The 26,937-nt window shown below is 40.5% G+C and overlaps 1 protein-coding gene across 2 annotated transcripts; it reads right to left on the bottom strand.

Moving 5' to 3' along the window:
* Nucleotides 1-370: 370 nt before the first annotated feature.
* ptpn6 (protein tyrosine phosphatase non-receptor type 6) lies at nt 371-26,774 on the bottom strand. Of its 2 annotated transcripts, none has more exons than XM_051956454.1 (15): nt 25,461-26,774; nt 18,533-18,655; nt 15,448-15,642; nt 9,251-9,434; nt 8,483-8,599; nt 6,889-7,014; nt 5,795-5,891; nt 5,606-5,685; nt 5,295-5,441; nt 4,984-5,118; nt 4,468-4,622; nt 3,322-3,389; nt 3,084-3,235; nt 1,790-1,854; nt 371-586 (listed from the first exon to the last, which is right to left on the bottom strand). In XM_051956454.1, exons 1-15 carry the CDS (start codon nt 25,469-25,471, stop codon nt 490-492), a joined length of 1,752 nt encoding a protein of 583 aa, XP_051812414.1. In that variant the 5' UTR covers nt 25,472-26,774; the 3' UTR covers nt 371-489. The 2 variants fall into 2 exon arrangements, with proteins under 2 accessions (XP_051812414.1, XP_051812415.1); XM_051956455.1 differs by lacking the exon at nt 25,461-26,774 and adding an exon at nt 21,197-21,784.
* Between the last annotated feature and the right edge of the window lie 163 nt (nt 26,775-26,937).

Below are 26,937 nucleotides of genomic sequence, written 5' to 3'. Positions count from 1 at the left end.
GACATAAATGACAAAAACAAGACACAAAATGACACAAATGAGGCACAAAACGGAGACACAAAATGACAAAAATCAGACAAAAAGACAAAAATCAAACACTAAATGACAAAATGAAAAAATGAGGAAACAGCAAAAACGAGAGAAAATGACAAAACGAGAGAAAAAAACACAAAAATGAGACACAAAACGACAAAGACAAGACACAAAATGAATAACAAAGACATAAAATGACAAAAATGAGACACCAAATGACCAAAACGAAACAGAAAATGACAAAAACAAGATACAAAACGACTAAACGGAGACACAAAACAACAAAAACGAGACGCAAGATTTAACATTCATTCTAATCAGAGACACAGAAACCAGATCAGCTGCACACGTCCTCCTTTATTGTAACATCAACATTCGACTTTCCGTCTTTAAACCTCATTTTTATTTCATCTTTAACACAAAGCGGTTGCATAAATAGAACTCCTGACCAAGCGTCTATCTCTTCTTCACGGAGCCGCTCTTCTTCTCTGACTTCGACTTCTTCCCGTCCTTCTTGGCTTTGGACAGATTCTCGTAAACGTCGTCCTTGCTCCTGCAGAGACAAACAGGAAGCTGATCAGCGGTTCGGGTTAACGAACTGAATCAGTCACAACAGCAGAACCGACCGGGTCACAGCGCTCTAACTGGGACCCCCACGGTTCCGTTTCATCCTCTAATTGGTTAACGAGAACTTTGTCCACTTCACACATGACTGAGCCGGAGGTCACAATAACAGGCTTGGTTATCTGCTCGAGTTCAGTTTACGTTCACTTGCCCAGGGAGGACCGAGTCTGAAAAACTGCAGGAGCTGCCAATGAGAGGAGGTGCATTGTGGGAAATGTAGGATCCGCAGTTCTTCTGTCGGTCTGTCTCTGATATAATGTTATGGAGACAAGAAGAGGCCGCTTTTCTTTTTATTAAGAAATGGAAACATTTATCAGCCAGAAACTAAAAACACAAACTTTATAAACTAATAATGTGTGAAAAAAACTGCTCCAGAAATTAACCAAATCCAATCTGAAAAGTGTAATTCTAATATTTACAGTATGAGGAGACAAGAGACAAAAAATGACAGAGACAGAAAACAACAAGAAGACAAAAAAAAGACAAAAACGAGACAAAATGACAAAAATGAGACAAAACGACTAAGAGACAAAATGGCAAAAATGAAATCGAAAACAAAAACAACACACAAAACAGCAAAAACGAGACAAAATGACAAAAATTGAGACATAAAATGACAAGACAAAGTGACAAAAACGAGACAATCAAAACAGAGACACAAAATGAAAAAACGGGGCACAAGATGACAAAAACGAGACAGAAACTGGCAAAAAAAAAAGATGAAACAAAAAATCGAGACACAAAATGACAAAATTATCACACAAAACAACAAAGTTGATACACAAAATGGAAAAACAGACACCAAACGACAAAACAAGCCACAACATGACAAAATGAGACACAAAAATATCTCAAGTTGAGGCTCAGATTTGGTTGATTTTTCTGATGGAACCACAGATAACACATGATGCGTTCAAGAACCAGCTGGAAGTTCAAAATATGAGATTTGTCTTCTGTTTTCACAGTTTCTGGCTGATGAATGGAGTCATTTTGGTGATTTTTTTTCTATTTAAAAACCTTCTGCAGAGGCCGGATGTGTGAAGTGTTTCAGAGGAACAGATCAGAATGAAAGCAGTGTGTTTCTACAGTAACATGGAGCTCTGAGCTTTCGAGGCTCCTCGTGAAAACTCACTTGGACGCCTTCCTGCTGGCCGGCTGGTGTTTGAGCTGCAGGTTTCCATATTCGGTCTCAGCTTCCTGCAGACACAGAGTGAGAGGCTGTTAGTCGATGCGGCCGTCTGATGTTGGGGTCAACGTTCGTCCGTCTGATCTACAAAGACCTGCTGATACGCAAACATGTTTTTATCGCCTCGTCACAGCCGACGTTCAGAGGCGACACGCTGCTGCTCCTCATTTAAACACTCATGTAGACGTTTCATTTGCTAATAGAAACCGTCTATGACCGTCTGGTGATTACGTGTGCGAGCCAACACCCGAACCTCTAAACAGAAACCTGCCGTGTGGTTCAACAGTAAAGACTCGACACTGAAGCTTTGAATAGTCTCAACACAGATAGAAAGTCAGAACCAAAAATACAGACGCATCAGCTTCTCTCGCCGCTGGATACAAACAGAAAACACAAACAGAACAGAAGTCTGATAGAAGATAATTTAGTCTGACTTAAGGTTCTTTGAGTTTGTATTTTGAACTTTATTTAAAGAGTTTGTTCAGATGCAGCTCCACATGAGTTGAGAAGTCATGTTGATGACGAGTAGAATGTTGGGTAGACAAGTAGACAGACGGGTAGAAAGTCAGGCAGACAGACAGGTAGACAGTCAGGGAGACAGATGGGTAGAAAGTCAGGTAAACAGTCAGGTAGGCAATAAGGCAGACAATCAGGAAGACAGACAGGTAGACAAGTAGACAGACGGGTAGAAAGGTAGGTAGACAATCAGATAGACAAGTAGAGAGACAGGTAGAAAGTTAAGCAGTTAGATAGACAGATAGATGAGTAGACAGGCAGACAGACAGGTAGACAAATGGGTAAAAAGTTAGAGAAACCGTCAGGTAGACAGAAACAGATGGAAATGTTCCTCTGTACCCCTATGGAGGTTTTACCACATTAACGATGTCTACGCTGGATTTATCATTCATTTAATGTGATCTTCATCAAAAAATGCTTTTCTTTTGACTGGTAGTGTACATTTCATAAAAACTAAATGTCTCTGTCGTTTCTGGTTTTATCTATGTCAACGCCTCCTCCTACCTGCTGACTTTCCTCCACATCAGTTCAGCTGGTTTCTCTTTCTTTGTTTCTGCTGCACATATCTAACAGCAGGTCGCTGTGTTCAGGTGTTTTCAGTCAGTTTCATCGTTCCACTGACCAGCCCTGGTTCTCACTGGTTCATTCTTTATCATTTCTACATGATCTGACTGTTTTAAAGCGTATAAAGTAGAATCTGGTGGAACTTTCTGCTGCTGCTCACCTGGGCGGCGCTGTCTTTGGCCTTGGTGGTCTGGATGTGCTCGGATACGGCCAGATAGATGAACTTGTACTGGGCCTCGGTCTGGACCATCCCAGAACGCTGCTCCCGAACCATCTGGATGTACTTTGAGATGTCGATGTCACAGTCCAGACCTGCAGGAGGAGATGAGGAGCTGGATTATGAACGGTTCTGTCTCTTTTCTACTCTAGAACTGGCTTGTGTAGATCAGCTTCTTCACCCAGAGTGTCGATGGTCTCCAGAATCATGTCGATCACCACGAAGGTTCCTGTCCGACCGATTCCAGCGCTGCAGAAACAGTTAACACGTCTTTAGTCCAAGAGGAGGAGCTTCATTAACTGAACTAATGAAGTGACGTTCAGCCTCAATGAGCTCAGTAGAACTTTTAGAGTGTTGTTATGTCAGAGCAGCTTCCTGAAACACCACCTAACCCTAACACCATGATGTTGGCTCTAACCCCAACCCTGTCTTTGGGACTTTGCGGTTCTGTTTCTAATCTCCAGACTGCTCCACTGTGTCCTGATATACAGGATATCAGACACCAGAAACACCCAGAGGTTCCTCCACATCTGGATGTTCTGACCTAGAATCCACCAGAAGAATCTGCTACAACTTGTTCTGAACCAGAATCCACCAAAGAGTCCTCTACATCTGGATGTTCTGACCCAGGATCCACCAGAAGGTTCTGCTACAACTGGTTGTACCGACAGGAAAGCAGATGTTGGATCTAAACGTTCAACACCGACTGACTCCCACCCTTAGATTTACCTTCCAGTAAATCTGAGTCTCAGTTTAACCTTCATCCAGCGACAGTAAACCTCATTTAGGTCTTATTATATTTATGAACATGCGTGTTTCTCATGTCTTTGTCCACTTCAACGCTGATAAAAACACAAATACATGAATCACTGGAGCAGGAAGCTTCACATTCTTCTAGAAGATCCACAGAGAACCCGTTTTAAACTCTAAACCTCTGAACATCACAACAGCGTTAAAGTGTAAAATCTGTATGTTTTATTAGAAGCATCTCTGCTCCTTTAACGACCTGCAGCAGCTCCAGCTGAGACGGAGCAGCAGATCTTATTCCTGCGAGGCTTTGTGACGTCCTGCATACCAGCACGCTTACACAACGTAATCAGTTCAGCAGCTTCGCTCATATCGGGGAAATTCCAGCAGGATAAACTGTCAGTTGACTCAGACCGGTTGTTCTCCTACTACTAATCTAAATCCAGAAACTGTGATGGTTTAAATGTTAAACCTCAAAGATCTTCTACAACACGAGGCAAGCTCTTTGTCGGAAACAGGGAACTGCACATCTGAAGTGTGTCGTGTTCGTGTCGTGTTCGTGTCGTGTTTGTTGTCGTACCTGCAGTGGATGATCATGGGTCCGGCCTTCGGATATTCGGCCTGCTTGTTGTTGACCTGGGTGAGGAAGCTGAGGACGCCGCCTGGTTCCTCAGGGACGCCGTGGTCGGGCCAGCTGAGGTACTGGTAGTGCCAGACGGTCCGCGTCTGTTTGGGCTGAGAGCGAGGAGAAAATAAGAAAAAACATCCCAAAATATTCCTCAAAAACATCAGCGACATGAACAGGAGGCCTGAATGTAAAGATTATTCACTCTGTTCACCAATCTGTGGATCAATAACTGGATCAATCGATCAGCTGTTCGGTTCTAAATGTCAGAAAATGTTCAAAATGTGAATTCTTTAAAAATCATGTTTCGTCCAAAGATCTTCAGTTTTCTGTCTCAGAGGATGAAAGAAACCAGAAAACATTCACTTTTTTATCCAAACGTTACTGAAGCTGATGGATTATTAAAAAGTAGCTTCATTAGTGTTGGTGTCTGCTAGCAGGAGACGAAGGTTCTGAAGGTTCTGAAGTCACCTTGTCCACCAGAGCGATGTCCAGAACCCGGACTGTATAATCGGTAGCTTTTCTCTCGGACCGCCAGGTCACCACGAAGGAACCGACCTCCTTCTTAGGTTCCTCCTCGGTCGGCCAGTACGGAACACATTTGTTCTGCAGGAGAACCAAAATAAACCCAACAAGTTCTGACTGGTTCATAGAGCTTACAGACAGGCAGGCAGACAATCAGACAGACAGGTGAACCCAGAGGGGCGGAGCTTAAATCATCATCGTTTTATTTATCTGTGGTTCAGCAGGACCAGGTGATCAGCTGTTGCTAGGATACCGACCCGTCCTTTTTCCACCTCTCTGGTCGTCATGACGATGACACTGGTGTTCTCCTGCCAGACCATCTGCCAGAAGTCCTTGACGGTTGTTGCTAGGCAACCCTGGGTGGCGATGTAAACTTTACGATCTGCGGATTCCCACAGAGTGTCCTGGAACCGCACAGACACGCAACAAACCGTCAACACAACTACATATAAACACAACAACAACAAACAACCACGGGTGGAAACATCAACACTACAAAATATCAACACAGCTACACACAAACACAACTACAACACAACAGTGTGTCTGTTGTGTTACTGTGACTTACTCTGACATAATTGGCGTTGATATAATCTGAACCCACAACGTTTGGCTCAGCGTCCTTCAGGATGACTCTGGTGTCGTTGACTGGAGAGAAAAAAACAGAAGAAGAGGAAGAGTGAAGCTCTGAGTGAATTCAACGAAGAAGAAGAAGATGAAGGAGGAGGAGGAGAAACAGAAGAAGAAGCCTCCTTACAGGGCAGGATGTTCTTGTATCTGTTCTTGCTCTTGTTCTCTGGTCTCTGTCCTTCCTCTCTGCTCTTCTTCACCTTCGCCTCCATTTTCTGAAGAGCCTGATGGAAAAACGACAGAGAGACGAGTCTGAGTTCTGCATAAACTCTGTACACAACATGAAATACTACAGATAATACTAGTAACAGTATCGGTGGTACAAGAACCACTACTACAGGCTGTTAGTGTCATCCTGGATCAATAAAATAAAGTCAGCATGGCTCAGAAACAGTGAACAGAGGAGCAGGTTGTTGGAGATCCATTCAGCATGGAGAAACATCTTTGTACTGATGATGAGCAGAGCAGAGAGGAAACACGGAGACAGAAAAACATCTACAGGACGAGGAGACAACAGAGAGACAAAAAAGGGACATAAAATGACAAAAATGAGACAAAACAACAAAAACGACAGAATGACAAAAGCGACAAAACGACAAAATCGAGACACAAAACCACAAAAACGAGACAGAAAAGAACAAATATGTGAGACGACAAAAATGACACAAAAAATGACAAAAACGAGACAGAAAACGACAAAAACAAGACAACAACACAAAATGGAGACGACAAGAAAATCAAAGCTACTGGATCAGTAAAATAAAATCAGCGTGACTCAGAAACGGTGAACAGAGGAGCAGGTTGTTGGAGATCCATTCAGCATGGAGAAACATCTTTGTACAGGCTGGAAACATGGAAATGAATATTCAAAATGACCTAAAACCTGTTCTAATTTACATAAAACCTGTCCAGAACGACATAAATTCTGTCCAAATTACTAAAAGTTTGTTTAAAATGACACACACTCGTCTAAAACTAATCAAAAAACATCTAAAAGTGTTAAAATTTGTCCATAACAGCATGAAGGTCGTGGAGTGGAAGTAATCGTTGCTTGTGTCTGTTTACAGTGAAGTGCTTCAGTCTGACTGGCTGCAGGTCGGTGTCTGTCCACCAGGTGGCAGCGTCACCCTCCTCAGGGCTTAATACATCAGAGTGAAGAAGTATATCCAGATATTTATTGATCCAACTCCAAACATGAATGCTGTAAACATCACATCTTACATCAAACTCCTCCCAGAATCCAGCTTTCAGCTTCTGTCCTTCCTGCTGCTGCTGATCTGAGGTCAGATCCAGCTGCTTCACTCTGCTGTCGATGTCGGCCGCGTTCACCCTGGTCGAGTAGTACGGCTGCACAGGTGAGATACAGGTAGAAAGCAGGTGAGATACAGGTAGAATGCAGGTAGAATACAGGTTAAATACAGGTGAGATACAGGTAGAATACAGGTAGAAAGCAGGTAGAATACAGGTGAGATACAGGTAGAAAGCAGGTAGAATACAGGTGAGATACAGGTAGAATACAGGTGAGATACAGGTAGAATACAGGTAGAATACAGGTTAAATACAGGTGAGATACAGGTAGAAAGCAGGTAGAATACAGGTGAGATACAGGTAGAATACAGATGAGATACAGGTAGAATACAGGTGAGATACAGGTAGAAAGCAGGTAGAATACAGGTGAGATACAGATAGAATACAGGTTAAATACAGGTGAGATACAGATAGAATACAGGTGAGATACAGGTAGAATACAGGTTAAATACAGGTGAGATACAGATAGAATACAGGTTAAATACAGGTGAGATACAGATAGAATACAGGTTAAATACAGGTGAGATACAGATAGAAAGCAGGTGAGATACAGGTAGAATACAGGTTAAATACAGGTGAGATACAGGTAGAAAGCAGGTGAGATACAGGTAGAATACAGGTAGAATACAGGTGAGATACAGGTAGAAAGCAGGTGAGATACAGGTAGAATACAGGTAGAATACAGGTGAGATACAGATAGAAAGCAGGTGAGATACAGGTAGAATACAGGTGAGATACAGGTAGAATACAGGTTAAATACAGGTGAGATACAGATAGAATACAGGTAGAATACAGGTGAGATACAGGTAGAATACAGGTTAAATACAGGTGAGATACAGATAGAATACAGGTAGAAAGCAGGTGAGATACAGGTAGAATACAGGTTAAATACAGGTGAGATACAGATAGAATACAGGTTAAATACAGGTGAGATACAGATAGAATACAGGTTAAATACAGGTGAGATACAGGTAGAAAGCAGGTGAGATACAGGTAGAATACAGGTAGAATACAGGTGAGATACAGGTAGAAAGCAGGTGAGATACAGGTAGAATACAGGTAGAATACAGGTGAGATACAGATAGAAAGCAGGTGAGATACAGGTAGAATACAGGTGAGATACAGGTAGAATACAGGTTAAATACAGGTGAGATACAGATAGAATACAGGTAGAATACAGGTGAGATACAGGTAGAATACAGGTAGAATACAGGTGAGATACAGATAGAATACAGGTAAGATAATGGTGAGATAAAGGTAAAATACAGGTGAGACACAGGTACAAAACAAGCAATGTTCAAGTAGGATACAGGTGAGATACAGGCGAGATACAGGTGAGACACAAATAAGACACAGGAAGCTTTCAGAGGAGGAACATGTAAAATACGGGTGAGATAATCCCACAGAACACACCTGACAGAAACATTGAGCTGATTAACAAACATCAGCTTCACTTTCAGGCAGAAAACTAACAAAGTGACTCAGGTGTCGTTCACCTGCAGCTCACCTGCTTCAGGTAAACCCAGTTTCCAGTAATCTCCTCGATTCCTTTACGTTTGTAGAATTCAACCAAGTCTGTGAGAGAGTCGAACATATCGGAGCCTCCAACGGTGTACCTGTCATTCTAACATAAAACACACAGCCTGTCATTAACACAACAGACACACAAGCTGTCAATAACAACAGACACACAACCTGTCAAAAACACAACAAACACACAAGCTGTCATTAACACAACAGACTGTCAGATTAAAAGCATTTATGACAGAAATAAACTGTAAAAACAGAAAGAATTACCAGATTGTCAGTTGTCTGATTGTATTTGAATGCATCATGTTTTATTTTTTCAAGAAAATGAACCAAATCTGCGATTAAAATCAGCATTTTTTATCTAAATCTTGTTTTTTCTGTCTCATTAAAAGGTTAGCCAGCTAATATTTAATATTTACAGGAAGGTTCTGAATTTTCCTGATCACTAAATGACTGTTTGTCCTTCAGAATAAAAGCCCTGACAGGGAGCTGACAGTGTTTTCACTTAAATAAAAGCTCAGCGCTGTTTCTCTGAGCTAAAGTGTGTCTGTTTCTGTGTCTGTCAGCAGCATTAACACACAGTTGCTTCTACATACACACAATCCAGTTCACTGAGACGCAAAACAGAAGAGGAAATGAATTAACGTCAGACTCTTATTGCACAACAACACAGGAAATGACACGCAACACTGGGAATAACCCCCCCCACACACACACACACCCATAGTGACACACAGTTACACACCTGACACATGACCTTGATGTGTGACACTCTCTTCCCTCCGGTCCGGTTCAACTCGTCGGTCAGAACCGACAGAACGAAGTCTCCCGGTTTGGACAGAGACTCTCGGACCAGGAAGGTTCCGGGCTCGTCTTTGGCCGCCAGCAGCTTCTCAGCGCTCGGACCGGACAGGTGACCGTGGAACCACCTGAGACACGACACACCTGAGAGTCAGCAGGTAGATGGAGACGCTGCGAGACGCTGCAACACTCCAGTTTAACTCAGTATAATAATACAGATATTATAATAATAGTTATTATTATGTTAGTAACTATGTTAAACCAGAGTGTTTCAGAGCCACATTAAAAAAAACAATAATAATTTGAAATAATATTAAACAATATATATTATAAATATAAATACATAACATTTAATATTTAAACTACTTTTCTATTTTAATATTTTAAATTTAAAATAATAATTTATGATTATTTATTATTATTATTATTCTTCAATGTGACTCTGAAACCCTCCAATTTAACTCAGTATAATAATAATAATAATAATAATAATAATAATAAGTTATATTATTATTATTATACTAGTAACCAAGTTAAACCAGAGTGTTTCAGAGCCACAATAAAAATAATATTAGAAATAATGTAAAATAATATTTAAACAATATATTATAAATATAAATACATAATATTTAAATTACTTTTTTATTTTAATATTTTATATTTTAAATAAATTATTATTATTATTCTTTAATGTGACTCTGACACTCCAATTTAAGTCATTTACTAATATTTATTTTTAATTATTATTTTTATTGCTGGCATTATTATTATTGCTGTTGCTATCATTATTATTATTACTATTAATAGGCTGTAATATGGCTCTGAAACACTCTGGCTTAACCCGGTTACTAACATTATCACTATTATTATTATTATTATTACCACACTTGTTTTTATGGGACTGTTTTGATTTGTCTCGTGCTTTTATTTTTATTTATTTGTTTCCACGGATGTTTGTTCATTCATTTTAGAATGTTTTACTGTGTTTGACATAAACAGACCCGCTGCCCACTTCTTTTTGTTTTCTGCCTCTAAAGCTCTTTGTATAATAATACTAATTACATAAATATAATAACAATAATGATATATGTTCTTATCTCGGGTCTACTTGTCCAGAAGTTGAAGCTAAAACCATCCAGCTGTTCTCCAACTGAAGCTGCCACAGAAAAGGTGAAGGGTTTAGTTCAGGCAGACTTAAGATGACCCAGACGACTGAGAACCTTCACAGAAAACTTCTTTAAAGATCTTCACTCGGCTCATCAGAGCCTGATTCTACCTGATCGCCTCGTCCAATCAGGAGCTGCATCACCTCATCATGTGACCAGACCTCACATTGTTTCCCATCAAACTCATTTTAAGACTTTTAGCAAAGTTTCTGACCGTTTATTAGAAGATCCACCAGGTGGAGCTGAACCCAAGTCTGATCTAAAGACATCATCGTGCAGTTTCCTGCCGTTCTCACTCTTTTAGATAAATTACCTTCATCATATTTTGAGCTTTTTTGATGTATTTCACATCCATCAATTACACACAAATATAGAAATGTGGCAGCAAAGGTGTCAGAAAAAAACAGACAAGACAAACGGTAAAACACTGTTGCTCAAAATATCTGTAACACAATCAGATTTTAGTGGATTTAAATACTATAAATACTCTAATATGAAATCTACATAAGTTTATGTCACATGTTGTGAAAGAACAAATTATTATTAATGAAAATACAGACGTTTGACCAGGCAGTTATTTATAGTTTTGGGCTGTTTTTGTTCAAATTAATACCTTTTTTCAACAAACCAGAGAAAATCTGTAAAATATATAATTTTTCTTTAAAACAACAAAATTTATCTATAAATTTACGACGTTTTCAGCTGATTTAAACGCAGCAAAATGTGGAATTTTACAATCAAATATCATAAAAGAATAAATTACTGTTTATTCTTTTACTGAAACTGAGTTAAACAGTAAAACGTTTATAAAACAATACAACAAAGCATTTTTACGTTGAATAATGTGTTTTTCTGATTGACAATTAAATTATTTTTTGTTGATTTTATTTGATATTAAAACTGGGAAGACCTGTAAAATAACAGTTAAGGAATAATTTACATTTATCAGCCCTTAATATTCATAATTAACAGCAAATATCTGTAAATTTACTAATTTAATTAAAGCAAAAATGACGTTTTTCTGTGGCCAAATGTTGAATTATTGATTCTAGTCATTCACAGTTTTGGTCTGTATATTTTAAAAATTCATCCAACATATTAGTTGATATTTTCTTCTTTGATTTTATTGCTACTAATAATTATTATTTAAATAGCACCTTTTACATAAACGAGTTTACAACTTGGAAAAAAACGTTGGAAATGAGCTTAATAACAGTAAATTCTTTAAAAGATTACAGCTAAAAAGGTTTACAGTGTTTTCTATCCGGTGTCTGCGGCTCCACGGTTTAAATAATCTGCTTCGTTCTTATTTCTGTCGCCTGCACAGAGCTGCTTTCTGGTTTAAAACCTTCACTGCGACCGTAAAGCGTCTCAGAGTGAAACCCGGCGGTGAAAACCCTGAAACGGACTCAGTACAGTGAACCAAAACAGAGTCGTTAGATAAAATCAGTAAAAGAGGCGCGGCCGTGACTGGCAGGTCATTTATTTCTGTCCACTGTACGTTCAGGGCCTCGCCTGCAACATTGTGACTTAATTTAGTCACAGTTCTCGATTTCTTCTTCTAAACTTCCTGTGCTGCGGTCGGAAAGTTTCTGATGACAGATTTCGTGGCTGAAGAGGACAAAGTATTTATAGCTGCCCCCCCCCCCCCCCCCATGATCCTGCTACACCACACGCTGCTGCAGACATTAATTATCATTAAACTAATAGTAAACAATAATGTTTAGTTTATTCCTGTCTGATGGGCTGAGGGAGCTGCAGTAAAACTGAAACAACAGTCAGCTGGTTTAGTCTGAGCGACTCCAGACGGTTCCAGCTCTGAACATGAATTGCTGCAGCTTGTTGCCTTTGGATTGATTCTGTTTGACGAATCAGAACCAGAAACGGGTTGCAGAACAGAATGTGAGACGAGGAAGGTGGAAGTGAGCAGCAGCATGATGGAGTGTGCAATAGAGGAAGATGGGGGGTCTGGCCGGTGCTTTCAAAAGTGTCAAAACTTAAAGTTTCCAACCGCAGCGACAAAAGGGAAGTTAGACAACGACAACCGCTGAGCTGCAGATCTGCAGGTCTGTGCCCTCCTGATCTACTAAACTACCAGAAAATTAGCCACCGGGCGCTAAACGGGTCTAATAAACTACCAGATAACTAGTAACAGGACGCAAAACTGATCTAAACCACCAGATAACTAGTAGCAGGACGCAAAACTGATCTAAACTACCAGATAACTAGTAGCAGGACGCAAAACTGATCTAAACTACCAGATAACTAGTAGCAGGACGCAAAACTGATCTACTAAACCACCAGATAACTAGTAGCAGGACGCAAAACTGATCTAAACCACCAGATAACTAGTAGCAGGACGCAAAACTGATCTACTAAACCACCAGATAACTAGTAGCAGGACACAAAACTGATCTACTAAACCACCAGATAACTAGTAACAGGACGCAAAACTGATCTACTAAACCACCAGATAACTAGTAGCAGGACACAAAACTGATCTACTAAACCACCAGCTAACTAGCAGCAGGACACAAAACTGATCTACTAAACCACCAGATAACTAGTAGCAGGACACAAAACTGATCTACTAAACCACCAGCTAACTAGCAGCAGGACACAAAACTGATCTACTAAACCACCAGCTAACTAGCAGCAGGACACAAAACTGATCTACTAAACCACCAGCAGGATACTAACCTGGTTTAACCAGCAGCAGGACACTAACCTGATCTACTGAACTATCAGCTAACTCGCAATGGGACACTAACCTGGTTTAAAAAACCACCAGCTAACTAGCAGCAGGATACTAACCTGGTTTAACCAGCAAAAGGTCACAGAACTGAACCGACAGTGTGACCAATAAAATTGATTATTTGTGATCAGTAAACTGCTATCAGCTGATATTTAAATAATCTGTTAACTAGTTCTAGTAGCAGGTAAACACTAGTTAGTAGAAGCAGGCAAACACTAGTTAGTAGCAGGTAAACACTAGTTAGTAGAAGCAGGCAAATACTAGTTAGTAGCAGGTAAACACTAGTTAGTAGGTAAACACTAGTTAGTAGCAGGTAAACACTAGTTGGTAGGTAAACACTAGTTAGTAGCAGGTAAACACTAGTTAGTAGCAGGTAAACACTAGTTAGTAGCAGGTAAGCACTAGTTGGTAGGTAAACACTAGTTAGTAGCAAGTAAACACTAGTTAGTAGCAGGTAAACACTAGTTAGTAGGTAAACACTAGTTAGTAGCAGGTAAACACTAGTTAGTAGCAGGTAAGCACTAGTTAGTACGTAAACACTAGTTAGTAGCAGGTAAGCACTAGTTAGTAGGTAAACACTAGTTAGTAGCAGGTAAGCACTAGTTAGTAGGTAAGCACTAGTTAGTAGCAGGTAAGCACTAGTTAGTAGGCAAACACTAGTTAGTAGCAGGTAAACACTAGTTAGTAGGCAAACACTAGTTAGTAGCAGGTAAACACTAGTTAGTAGCAGGTAAACACTAGTTAGTAGGTAAACATTAGTTAGTAGCAGCACATCTGGACTAACTGGAGGATTCATTGCTCATTAATCTTCCAAAACTGAACTTATCTTCAGTAAACAACCACATATATAATAAATAGAACATTCTTTATCGCCTTTTATTCATTATTAACTTGTTTTATTAACTTTTTATATCTTTATTTTTTGGCTCTTTTGGACTTCTGTAATTCTTCTGCTTCTTTCTGGATCCAGCTGTGGACTATTTTCTGTGTTAATAAATCAGATGTTTGGTTCTAAATGATGAGAAAATGACTCAAACTGATTCATTATCACAACAGTTTACAAAAAAACATAATAAGACTTTTGATCTTGTTTTGCTGCATGTTTTAATTAAAGCCAGAAATTCTGTTTCATCTGTGACTGAAATAATTATCAGAGAATTTTTTACCCTTTCTTTTATTTTATTTGTCCTTTTTGTCTCTTATTGGTTTGTCTTTTTTACAATATGAAGTTATTATTTTATTTAAATTGTTGGTGATTTTTTTTAAAGGAGACAGAGAATAAAGTGATTTTGACGAATTATGACAACTTTAAGCTGAGATTTGGTTAATTTACCAGACAGAACAACACGCCACTCATGACATGTTCAAGTACCAATTAAAGCAGAAAATTCCAGTAATATTTTCAGTTTTAACGTTTTTTGCTTTGATAAATTGTGTAATTTTAAAGATTTTTTTTAAAAGACATTTAACATTTATGCCTCTAAAACCCACCAATGACAGTAAACGGTAAACAGTCTGTGGCTGAATGAAGCTTCTGGTGTTTTAGTTTGAGCTCAACTGGATTTAACAAATACGACATTATTCCGAGATTCCGTCTGAATAATTAATCAGAACAATATTAAAAATGGGAGCATTTAAACCGCAGGAGCTAAAGTTTGTGAGCATAAATAAAGCTACAGAGAAGCTTCAGTCTGTAAATTAAACTTTCCAAGCAGCAAAAAACTACTTTTTTATGCGTTTCAGTGGAAAAAATGACCACTTCCACTAAAATCATGGCTCATTACGCAATATCTGTCAAAATAATGACTATTTCTCATTGCATGTCATTCAGCTGCAGTAAAATGTTCACCAAAGGAGGAGACTTCTAAATGTTTACACTTGTTTGTGAGTATTTTCTGCATTTCAGACCTCATTTTAATCCATCATGTTCAGTTTTACACGTGGAGTCAGAAGTGCTCTGGCCGACCTGCAGCAGATGAACAACCGAGGCCTCCACATTTGTTTATTTTGGACGCTGAAATGATCTAAAAGCGTCCCGAGAGTAAAAGTGTTTCCTCCAAAGAGGGGTTGAAATATCAGATTATCTTGCAGAGGAAACACAGCTGCTGTCGGCGCCTATATTTAACCCGACCACTAACCAAACTGTGTCAGCGAGCCCGACAGCAGGAACCAGAGATCGGACCACATGGACCTGCAGGGGGACGCTTTAGAGCGACGCACCTCTCTGTGGTCGGGTCCGAGCAGTTGAGCGGGTATTTGAGCTCGATGACGGTTCCGTCTCTGTCCTGCAGGATGCCGTTCTCTGCCGTGTAGTACTCCACCAGCTCGGACAGCGTGGCGAACTTCTCCCCGCCGTACAGGTCGTAGAAATCCCCGGTGTTCTGGATACGAATGTGGGTGACGCCTTCACCGACCCTGCAGGGAAACAGACATAAATATAAATAAAATATGTATCCATTAAATTTAGATCTATGTAGTATATGTGGCTGTATCTGTCTGGAACACATTCTGGATCTCCACTCCATCTGTAGAAGATAACAGCTTCTAGAAAACCTTCAAAAAATATTCACTCCTGATTTTAAAGATTAGATCATGGTCAATTAAATTAGGCTTTTTAAAAAAGACTTTACTAAATTTGCTAAAAGAGTCATAGGTGTCTTGGTGACCTCCCTTACTAGTCTCCTTCTTGTAACTCCTTCAGAGGAGTCATGGGCGTCTTGGTGGCCTTCACTAGACTCTTTCTACTAATTCCTTTAGAGGAGTCATAGGTGTCTTGGTGACCTCCCTTATTAGTCTCCTTCTTTTAACTCCTTCAGAGGAGTCATGGGCGTCTTGGTGGCCTTCACTAGACTCTTTCTACTAATTCCTTTAGAGGAGTCAAAGGTGTCTTGGTGGCCTTCACTAGACTCTTTCTACCAGTTCCTTTAGAGAAGTCATAAGTGCCTTGGTGGCCTTCACTAGTCTCTTTCTACCAATTCCTTTAGAGAAGTCATAGGTGTCTTGGTGGCCTTCACTAAACTCTTTCTATTAATTACTTCAGAGGAGTCATGGGTGTCTTGGTGGCCTTCACTAGACTCTTTCTACTAATTCCTTTAGAGGAGTCAAAGGTGTCTTGGTGGCCTTCACTAGACTCTTTCTACCAGTTCCTTTAGAGGAGTCAAAGATGTCTTGGTGGCCTTCACTAGACTCTTTCTACCAGTTCCTTTAGAGAAGTCATAAGTGTCTTGGTGGCCTTCACTAGACTCTTTCTACCAGTTCCTTTAGAGAAGTCATAAGTGTCTTGGTGGCCTTCACTAGACTCTTTCTACCAGTTCCTTTAGAGAAGTCATAAGTGCCTTGGTGGCCTTCACTAGTCTCTTTCTACCAATTCCTTTAGAGAAGTCATAGGTGTCTTGGTGGCCTTCACTAGACTCTTTCTATTAATTACTTCAGAGGAGTCATGGGTGTCTTTGTGGCCTTCACTAGACTCTTTCTACCAGTTCCTTCAGTGGAGTCATGGGTGTCTTGGTGACCTCCCTCACTTTGAATCTTTCTTGTACCTCCTTCACAGAAGTCATAGGAGTCTTGGTGGCCTCCCTCACTCGTCTCTCTTCTCGGTCTCTCAGTTTTTGAGGACGTCCTGCTCTAGTCAGATTTTCTTGTCTTCCATCTTCCTTCCATTCCTTAATGATGGATTTAACTGGACTCCTAGAGATCTTCAGGAACTTGAAGATCTTCTTGTCTTGTCCTGACTGATGCTTTTCAACAACTTGTTCTCAGAGTTTCTCGGTGTTCTTTAGTCTTCACGGTGTAGTTCTATCCAGGATCCACCAGGTACCGGACCTTCCAGATCCAGGAGTCTTTATACTACAGTCACTGACCTCAGATCCTCCATTTACTAACTAGTGACTTCTAGACCAAACAACTGCAGCTCAGTTACTGTAAACAGACTCAACACTTCAGATTTTTAACTAATTAGCATCACTTTATAGAAATCCTTTACACTTGAAAACATAAAAGAGCTTTTTTTTTGTCAATTCTCGTCCAAAAAAAACAAATTAAAATGATTCAACTTCCTGTTTTTAAGGAACCATTTCAAGCTTTAGAGGAAAATCTTTAGAAAAACAATAAAATATCTTTCAGCTTCACAGAATTTCTCACCTGACAGCAACTCATCGCATTTATTCATCACTTTAAAGAGATATAAAAGAACCAAAGTGAAGAAGCAGAACACTGAAATAATGAATGATTTCTAAACTCTCAAAGTGTTCAGCAGATTCTACAGCTCTGTCCAGATTCTTGCACAATCCTGATCAGCGTCTTTATCAGGATCAATGAAACCAACGGAAACGCCTCACAGTTTCCACTACTTTGTGCTTTCCACTCTATCGAGGTCACTAACCTCAGCGAGCAGCTCTGTGGCTTCAGACCAGAAGAAAGACGAGCTGATAACTCAGAAGTTATCAGAGAGAATCTAGAGAACTAACAGAGGTGCATAATGAACAGAGACACGCGATTATTTTTAACCCTTAGATGCATCAGTGGGTCTAAAATGAGCCGCTGAGGTCGTTTTCTTGTACTATTTTGTAATGAAAACACTTTATCACTTCATCTTCCAGCTATTCCTCAAAAAACAAGCATCGAAATCATTCCATTTACATTCTTAAGTTACCTTTTAGACTTTTAAAGAAGCTAAGAAAGCAAAAGCTGGAGAAAAAGAGCAGAAAATGTCTATAAAATGGATGTTCTGTGTAATATTCTTCTTTTTCCATCTTCAAAATCTGTTGTAAAGTGAAAAACAAACTCATTTCAAACATACAATTAGTCTTGTGTGAAATAAAAATACTACAACAGATTATTCTGAACCAACATGACAAAAAAAAAGTATAAAAACACACTGATTCTGATAGTTTAGGGTCCAATTACTGGAGCGTCTAAGGGTTAAAAATTCAGAAAACTGCTTTAATAAAACCCCTAAATGTTAGTAAAAATACTTTTATCTTTTCATTTATTGTAGATTTTACAGCTTCACACCGGCTGGTGTTTAAATTCAAGCATTCAGATGAGGAGCAGGTTAAAGCAGCTTCACATTCCAGCTTTTAGCTCAAACAGACCAGAGTTAACACTCTAAACCGTATTTATCTGCTTATAAAACCCTTTTATTTCCGTCATTAACGTGAAAGCAAACAAAGCTGTAATCTGAGGAACAGAATCGGCTCAGACTGATGTTATCGAGGCCACGAGCTGCAGCGGAAAATGATGTGCAGCTTCAGCTGGTTTGAAGCAAACCGTGGCGTTAACGTGAGCAGAGGACTTTTTTTTCTACCTGACGGACAGAGAAAAGTCTCCGACGTTCTTCTTGCTCGGTCGAGCCAGAAAACTGCCGGAAATTCCTCGAGTCTTCAGCATCTCCTCGGCCTGCAGACCGCTGATGTCCCTGTGGAACCACCTGGAGAACGCAAATGCACAATTAATGCACAAAAATATACAGATGCACAACTAAAGCACAATTAATACACAAAAATATACAAATACACACCTACTGCGCAAAAAATACAGCTAACACACAACTAACACACAATACAGACCGCTGATGTCCCTGTGGAACCACCTGGAGAACACAAATACACAACAAACACACACTGCACAAAAAATACAACTAATACACAAATAATACACAACAAACACAGAACTACTAGACAAAAAATACAGCCAACACACAACTAACACACAATACAGACTGCTGATGTCCCTGTGGAACCACCTGGAGAACACAAATACACAACAAACACACACTGCACAAAAAATACAACTAATACACAAATAATACACAACAAACACAGAACTACTAGACAAAAAAATACAGCCAACACACAACTAACACACAATACAGACTGCTGATGTCCCTGTGGAACCACCTGGAGAACGCAAATGCACAATTAATACACAAAAATATACAGATACACAACAAACATGCAACTAACAAACAAATAATAAACAACTAATACACAACTACTGCAGGAAAAAAAAAAACAGCTAACACACAACTAACACACAATACAGACCGCTGATGTCCCTGTGGAACCACCTGGAGAACACAAATACACAACAAACACACACACTGCACAAAAAATACAACTAATACACAAATAATACACAACAAACACAGAACTACTAGACAAAAAAATACAGCCAACACACAACTAACACACAATACAGACCACTGATGTCCCTGGAGAACACAAATACACAACAAACACACAACTAACACAAAAATAAAATACATAAAACATACAAATACACAACAAACACACAAATAATACAACTAATGCACAATACACACCGCTGATGTCCCTGTTGAACCACCTGGAGAACACAAATACACAACTAATGCACAAATAATACAGAAAAACATACAAACACACAACTAATGCACAAATAATGCAACGAATACACGAGTAATACACAACTAACACACATATAAAACAACTAATACACTACTAACACAGAAATAAAATATACAAACACACAACAGACACAAAATATACAACTAATACACAAAAAATACACAATTAACACACAAATAAAACTAATGCACAACTAAGATACAACTAATTCACAAAAACATACAAATACACAACACACAACTAAAACACAAAACGTAAAAACACGCAACAAACACACAAATATACAAATAATATTATTATATTAATGTATAATATAGAAATAATACACAACCAAGGCTACAGATGTCCCTGTGGAAGCACCTGGAGAACACACACACACACACAAATAATACAACTAATACACAACGAACACGCAACTAACACACAATACACACCGCTGATGTCCCTGTGGAACCACCTGGAGAACACTAATACAACTAATAATACACAAAAATGTACAACTAATGCGCATAAATACAGACCACAAACACACAGTGTGTGATCGATTCCCTCTGAGGAACCCACAACATCATGTAAATAAAATATAAAATAACTGGAACAAACAGAAAACCTGCAGCAGTTTGTTTCTGACAGTTTTGGTTCATTTTCTGTTTTCAGTTTGAATTTAAACCAGTTTTTACTTTGCTGCGCGTCTGTCGACTAAACATATAAAACCACCTTTATTTGAATTAAACACATCATGTCACTACTTTTATCTAGCTTTCCTGCAGCCTGAATGATTAATTCTGTCTGCTAATTAAACATTTATGAGCAGAAATCTGCGGCACGTGTACGGATATTTTACTGAGAACCAAAAGCAGCAGAAGTTTATCTTCATCGTTGTGTTAGCAGCTAATCATTCATCCAGATATGAATAAAAATCAGAGCTGCAGTTTATTCATTAAACTAAATTATGCCTCGGCAATAAAGCATAATTTTATGAGCTGCAGCAGATAAATGTGAGAAGCTTCATTCTGTCTGTTTTAGAGGGAAATAAACGTAAAATAATCCTTTTATTTGCAGCCTCAGATCAGAACAAATCCAGATGTTGGAGCCTCCAGCTGAACGAAGAGTCCTTAAAGAACCTTTTCTGTTTTCAGGAGCCTCAAATAAAAGAACTTTTAGATTCAGTTAAAATGAGTCCTCACTAATGTTCTAACAACAATAAATGAATTTTTAATATCAGTAAAAGCAAAACAACAAAACCAGAACAGAGTTTAATGAGGTTCTAGTGAATAAATCGAGTTCATATTCGGAGTGTTGTGAAGAACCTCTTCAGTTGGAGCTCCATAGATTAAGATTATGATGAATATTCTGTGTCATGAAACGGTTTTGAAGCTGACGGAACAGAGCGACGGTTTGCCGGCTGCAGAACCACAGAACCGGAGAACGTGGAGGCTTTTTTTCTTTAGAACCAAACTGGATTTTTCTGCTCAGACTTCGGATCACATGACAGACGGCAGCTGGAGAGAAGAAGAAGGAGGAATGGAAACAGAGAAGTTGCAGCGAGAAACACGAAGACAGAACGCAGCGGAGGGACTCACCGGACCATGGTTCTGTCTCTGCTGCCAGGAACGTGAGAACCTCAGAGAAGACTCGGTGGAACCTGAAGCTTTTTACTGGAGACGCGACAAAGAAACCGTCTCCTCCTCGACACTTCCTCTCTGTAAATCTAAACTTTCTGCCTCCCTGACTCCTCCGGTGACCTCCTTTGGTGTCACCTGAGCTCAGAACCCCCACCTGAGCTCAGAACCTCCACCCGTGCAGCTAGAACCGACCCGTGCAGGTGAACTCTGCGTTCTGCTCGTCCTTCGCCTCCTCTCGGCTCTCGCTCTGCTCTTCCTTCCTTTTTGCGTCTCCTTTCACAAAGTAGTGAAAGCAAGACAGGAACCAGAAGAGCTGACGGCCGGAATCTGCCCTCAATCTGCCTCTGACCCCAGAACCGGAGCTCAGAGATCCATGCTGGGTCCCTCGTCCAGAACCAGAACCAGAGCGGGGCAGAACCTCAGAGCTTCGGTCTGAGGACAGAATCACACCTGCTGCTGCCGTTCTGTTGTTCTGCAGCTCCAGGTGTGAAAACAACTAGAACACAAAGGTCGCACAACTTCCTCATTCACACACAGCCTTCCTCCTCTGAGTGTGTGAGTGTGTGTGTGTGTGTGTGTGTGTCTGTGTGTCTGTGTGTGTGTGTGTGTGTGTGTGTGTGTGTGTGTGTGTGTGTGTGTGTGTGTGTTTGCGAGAGTGTTTGAGTGAATGTGTGTGTGTCTGCCCATGTCTGTGGGTGTTTTTTTATGTGTGTATCTGTCTATATGTATGTGTGCATGTTTGTGTGTGTATGTCTGTGTGCATGTTTGTCTGTCTAGGCGTGTGTGTTTACATGTGTGTGTGCATGTGTGTGTGTGTGTGTGTGTGCATGTACTTCCAGTTAGTAAATTATTTGTGTTGTTATCAGCGACTCAAAGTGCTGTGCGACAGCGTTGTGTTTCAGAAGCTGGCAGCAGCACAAAGACACGCACCTCTGCACCGTGACACCACAACCTTCTACACAAATCATTTACAGCCTCTGAAGCAAATTCAAAGTCATTCAACAAATCATATCTTCCTGCTAGAGCTTCACAAAGCGGATTCAAATTCATGTAAAATATTTTCAGTCTTCATTTTCCTCCTCAGACTGAAACATTTTAACTGAGACAGAAGAGAGACCTGAGAACCACGCAGAGACTAGTGAGGCCACCAAGACTCCTATGACTCCTCTAGAGACTAGTGAGGGAGGCCACCAAGACTCCTATGACTCCTCTAGAGACTAGTGAGGGAGGCCACCAAGACTCCTATGACTCCTCTAGAGACTAGTGAGGGAGGCCACCAAGACTCCTATGACTCCTCTAGAGACTAGTGAGAGAGGCCACCAAGACTCCTATGACTCCTCTAGAGACTCGTGAGGGAGGCCACCAAGACTCCTATGACTCCTCTAGAGACTAGTCAAGGAGGCCACCAAGACACCAATGACTCCTCTAGAGACTAGTGAGGGAGGCCACCAAGACTCCTATGACTCCTCCAGAGACTAGTGGGGGAGGCCACCACGACTCCTATGACTCCTCTAGAGACCAGTGAGGGAGGCCACCAAGACACCAATGACTCCTCTAGAGACTAGTGAGGGAGGCCACCAAGACACCAATGACTCCTCTAGAGACTAGTCAAGGAGGCCACCAAGACACCTATGACTCCTCTAGAGACTAGTGAGGGAGGCCACCAAGACACCAATGATTCCTCTAGAGACTAGTCAAGGAGGCCACCACGACTCCTATGACTCCTCTAGAGACTAGTCAAGGAGGCCACCACGACTCCTATGACTCCTCTAGAGACCAGTGAGGGAGGCCACCAAGACACCAATGACTCCTCTAGAGACTAGTGAGGGAGGCCACCAAGACTCCTATGACTCCTCTAGAGACTAGTGAGAGAGGCCACCACGACTCCTATGACTCCTCTAGAGACTAGTGAGGGAGGCCACCAAGACTCCTATGACTCCTCTAGAGACTAGTCAAGGAGGCCACCAAGACACCAATGACTCCTCTAGAGACTAGTGAGGGAGGCCACCAAGACTCCTATGACTCCTCTAGAGACCAGTGAGGGAGGCCACCAAGACACCAATGACTCCTCTAGAGACTAGTCAAGGAGGCCACCAAGACACCTATGACTCCTCTAGAGACTAGTGAGAGAGGCCACCAAGACACCAATGATTCCTCTAGAGACTAGTGAGGGAGGCCACCAAGACTCCTATGACTCCTCTAGAGACTAGTGAGAGAGGCCACCAAGACACCAATGATTCCTCTAGAGACTAGTGAGAGAGGCCACCAAGACTCCTATGACTCCTCTAGAGACTAGTGAGGGAGGCCACCAAGACACCAATGACTCCTCTAGAGACTAGTGAGGGAGGCCACCAAGACTCCTATGACTCCTCTAGAGACTAGTGAGAGAGGCCACCAAGACTCCTATGACTCCTCTAGAGACGAGTGAGGGAGGCCACCAAGACACCTATGACTCCTCTAAAGACTAGTGAGGGAGGCCACCAAGACTCCTATGACTCCTCTAGAGACTAGTGAGGGAGGCCACCACGACTCCTATGACTCCTCTAGAGACTAGTGAGGGAGGCAACCAAGACACCTATGACTCCTCTAGAGACGAGTGAGGGAGGCCACCAAGACTCCTATGACTCCTCTAGAGACTAGTGAGGGAGGCCACCAAGACTCCTATGACTCCTCTAGAGACTAGTGAGGGAGGCCACCAAGACTCCTATGACTCCTCTAGAGACTAGTGAGGGAGGCCACCAAGACTCCTATGACTCCTCTAGAGACTAGTGAGAGAGGCCACCACGACTCCTATGACTCCTCTAGAGACTAGTGAGGGAGGCCACCAAGACACCAATGACTCCTCTAGAGACTAGTGAGGGAAGCCACCAAGACTCCTATGACTCCTCTAGAGACTAGTGAGGGAAGCCACCAAGACTCCTATGACTCCTCTAGAGACTAGTGAGAGAGGCCACCAAGACTCCTATGACTCCTCAAGAGACTAGTGAGGGAGGCCACCAAGACTCCTATGACTCCTCTAGAGACTAGTGAGGGAAGCCACCAAGACTCCTATGACTCCTCTAGAGACTAGTGAGAGAGGCCACCAAGACTCCTATGACTCCTCAAGAGACTAGTGAGGGAGGCCACCAAGACTCCTATGACTCCTCTAGAGACTAGTGAGAGAGGCCACCAAGACTCCTATGACTCCTCTAGAGACCAGTGAGGGAGGCCACCAAGACTCCTATGACTCCTCTAGAGACTAGTGAGAGAGGCCACCAAGACTCCTATGACTCCTCTAGAGACTAGTGAGGGAGGCCACCACGACTCCTATGACTCCTCTAGAGACTAGTCAAGGAGGCCACCAAGACTCCTATGACTCCTCTAGAGACTAGTGAGGGAGGCCACCAAGACTCCTATGACTCCTCTAGAGACTAGTGAGGGAGGCCACCACGACTCCTATGACTCCTCTAGAGACTAGTCAAGGAGGCCACCAAGACTCCTTTGACTTGATTCAACTTTGTCTCATGTTTTTTTTGTTTTGTGTTTCCTTTATGTCTCGTTTGTGTTTTGTCTTATTTTTATGTTTTGCTTTATTCATTGTTTTGAGCATCTTTTTTGTCGTTTTGTTGTTTTTTGTCTTGCTTGTGTTGACTATTTTTTGTCGTTTTCTCGCTTTTGTCTCGTTTGTGTCATTTATGTAACTGGTTTTTGACATTTGTCGTTTTGTAACCCTTTAGTATAATTTTTCGTCGCTTTTAGTTTTGGGTCTCATTTTTGTAATATTTTGTCGTTTTGACCATAAATTAAAATACGATATCGTTCAGTTCCACATGACTAAATGTTTAAATGATAAACTGAGGCATAATATTACTGATATTGAACTTATTTTTCTTACATTTCAGGCTGTTCATAATGTTTTGTAAAAATATAGTTCATTAAATGTGAACGTTTTCAGAGTGGACTTTTGCGCTAAAAAAAGGGAAAAACTTGAGTTGTGGTTATTTATAGGTTATTATGCTGCGATTTTACTGTTCCGACACTTGAGATCAAATTGAACCTGAACTAAAATGAGTTTGACGTCCGTGTTGGAGAGAAAAGTCAGATAAACTGTCTGCAGTCAGAATCAACAGCAGGAAAAGGAAAAGTAGCTACACTGGAAAGACACAAAAGTGAAGCACAAGAATAAAATCATCTGCAAAGACCGAAGCCAAGAAAAACTGAGACAGACGTGGAATGAACTCACCTAAAGGACATCGTGTGGACCAGATCAGACCAGAAGCTGGAGTTTAACTGGACTTGATGGTCGAATCGTCCTCCTGTTTTTCTGAGACGGTGTTCAGCGTTCTTCCGGTAAAACCGACCTCAGCTCTTCTTCCAGCAGCTTCACTTGGTCCCGATCAGATCTGAGGCTTCGCCAGCAGCTGATCCTCCCGTCCTGTAATTTGCTCTCATTTCCTAAATTACTCGACTATCTCTGGGAGCAAATGCCCGTCTTCCTGCTCCGTCTTCCTTCGACCTCTCTGAGAACCGACTCTGCTTCCAGAGTAATTTGCTTCCATGTAAATTTCCTCCTGTGTTTCCAGGCTCCATGCAAAGTGTGGCGGGTCTTTGTGCGGCGCATTTGTTTAGTCGGAACAGTTGCATTTTCCAAAACTGGTGTCAGGATCAACAGAATTACATCGGTGACAGATTAAAGGAAAAACCTGCAGAGTGGTTCCATGAGGAAAAGGTGCAGCGGCATGAAAAGTATTTGCCCCCTTCTCGAATTCTATTTTTTAAATAAAATCTTTTATAAAATCTTCACCCTGCAAAGAGTCCAGAACTGAGTGTGTGGATAAAACCCACAGAAAAAGCAGCGTTTTAAAAAAAAAGTTATGTGTGTGGATGAAGCCTTGAGAAAAAGTCTTATGACCACAAAAAGAATAAATACTGACCATAAAATTACTACAGAAGTCAAGAAATTACTATTAAAAGATGCAAAATGAAAAGAGACATAAGAAAAAATTAGAGATCCAACCTTTCCACTATTTCTTCAATTATCAACTATTGAACTGTCACAACATAGTAGATTAAAGTATTCAGAAAACTAAGTAAAAAGCTCATAAAGAAACTTTAGCAGTGAATGTCCAGAACAGATTTGCAAAAACAAAAAGTAGGCATAACTGAAAAGGATAAAACCGAGATTTCAGCCACAAAAAATGCAAAATGACGACAAGGAGCCACAAAATGACCCCAAAAGACATGAAATTACGACAAAAAGATGCGAAATGACAAGAAAAAGTCTCATAATGACTACAAAAAGCCAACAATTACTACAAAAAAACCCCACAGAAAATGACCCCAAAAGCCACGCAATTACTGCACAAAGATGTAAAATAACAAGAAAAAGTCCCATCATGACCACAAAGACAGAAAGTTACTACAATAGCCCACAAAATGATGAAAAAAATCCAGGAAAACGACTACAAAGGCCAAGAAATTACTATTAAGAAGGTGCAAAAATGAAAAGAGCCATAAGAATAATCAGTCAAAAAAAAAAACCCACATAGCTCCAACAAACCCACTTTTCCTTCAATTAAAACTGTTGAATTTTTTTATTAAACTATTTTATTTCTAATTATGTACCTATTTTTTAATTATTTATCTTTTTTGAAATTTATTTTTGTTATTACTATTATTATTATTATTATATTATCTACTTCGATTTTTATTATTATTAT

The sequence above is a fragment of the Acanthochromis polyacanthus genome, chromosome 12 (genome assembly GCF_021347895.1).
Source record: "Acanthochromis polyacanthus isolate Apoly-LR-REF ecotype Palm Island chromosome 12, KAUST_Apoly_ChrSc, whole genome shotgun sequence".
In the NCBI taxonomy this organism is placed as follows: domain Eukaryota; kingdom Metazoa; phylum Chordata; class Actinopteri; family Pomacentridae; genus Acanthochromis; species Acanthochromis polyacanthus.
This window is presented reverse-complemented; position numbering and strand designations above follow the sequence as displayed.

Coding starts and splice junctions, on each gene's coding strand:
- ptpn6 (XM_051956454.1), bottom strand. Junction 5,119..5,294: donor GAGAGGTGGAAAAAGGACGG/GTCGGTATCCTA, acceptor GTTCTCCTGCAG/AACAAATGTGTTCCGTACTG. Junction 587..1,789: donor GCCAGCAGGAAGGCGTCCAA/GTGAGTTTTCAC, acceptor TTGTCTCTGCAG/GAGCAAGGACGACGTTTACG.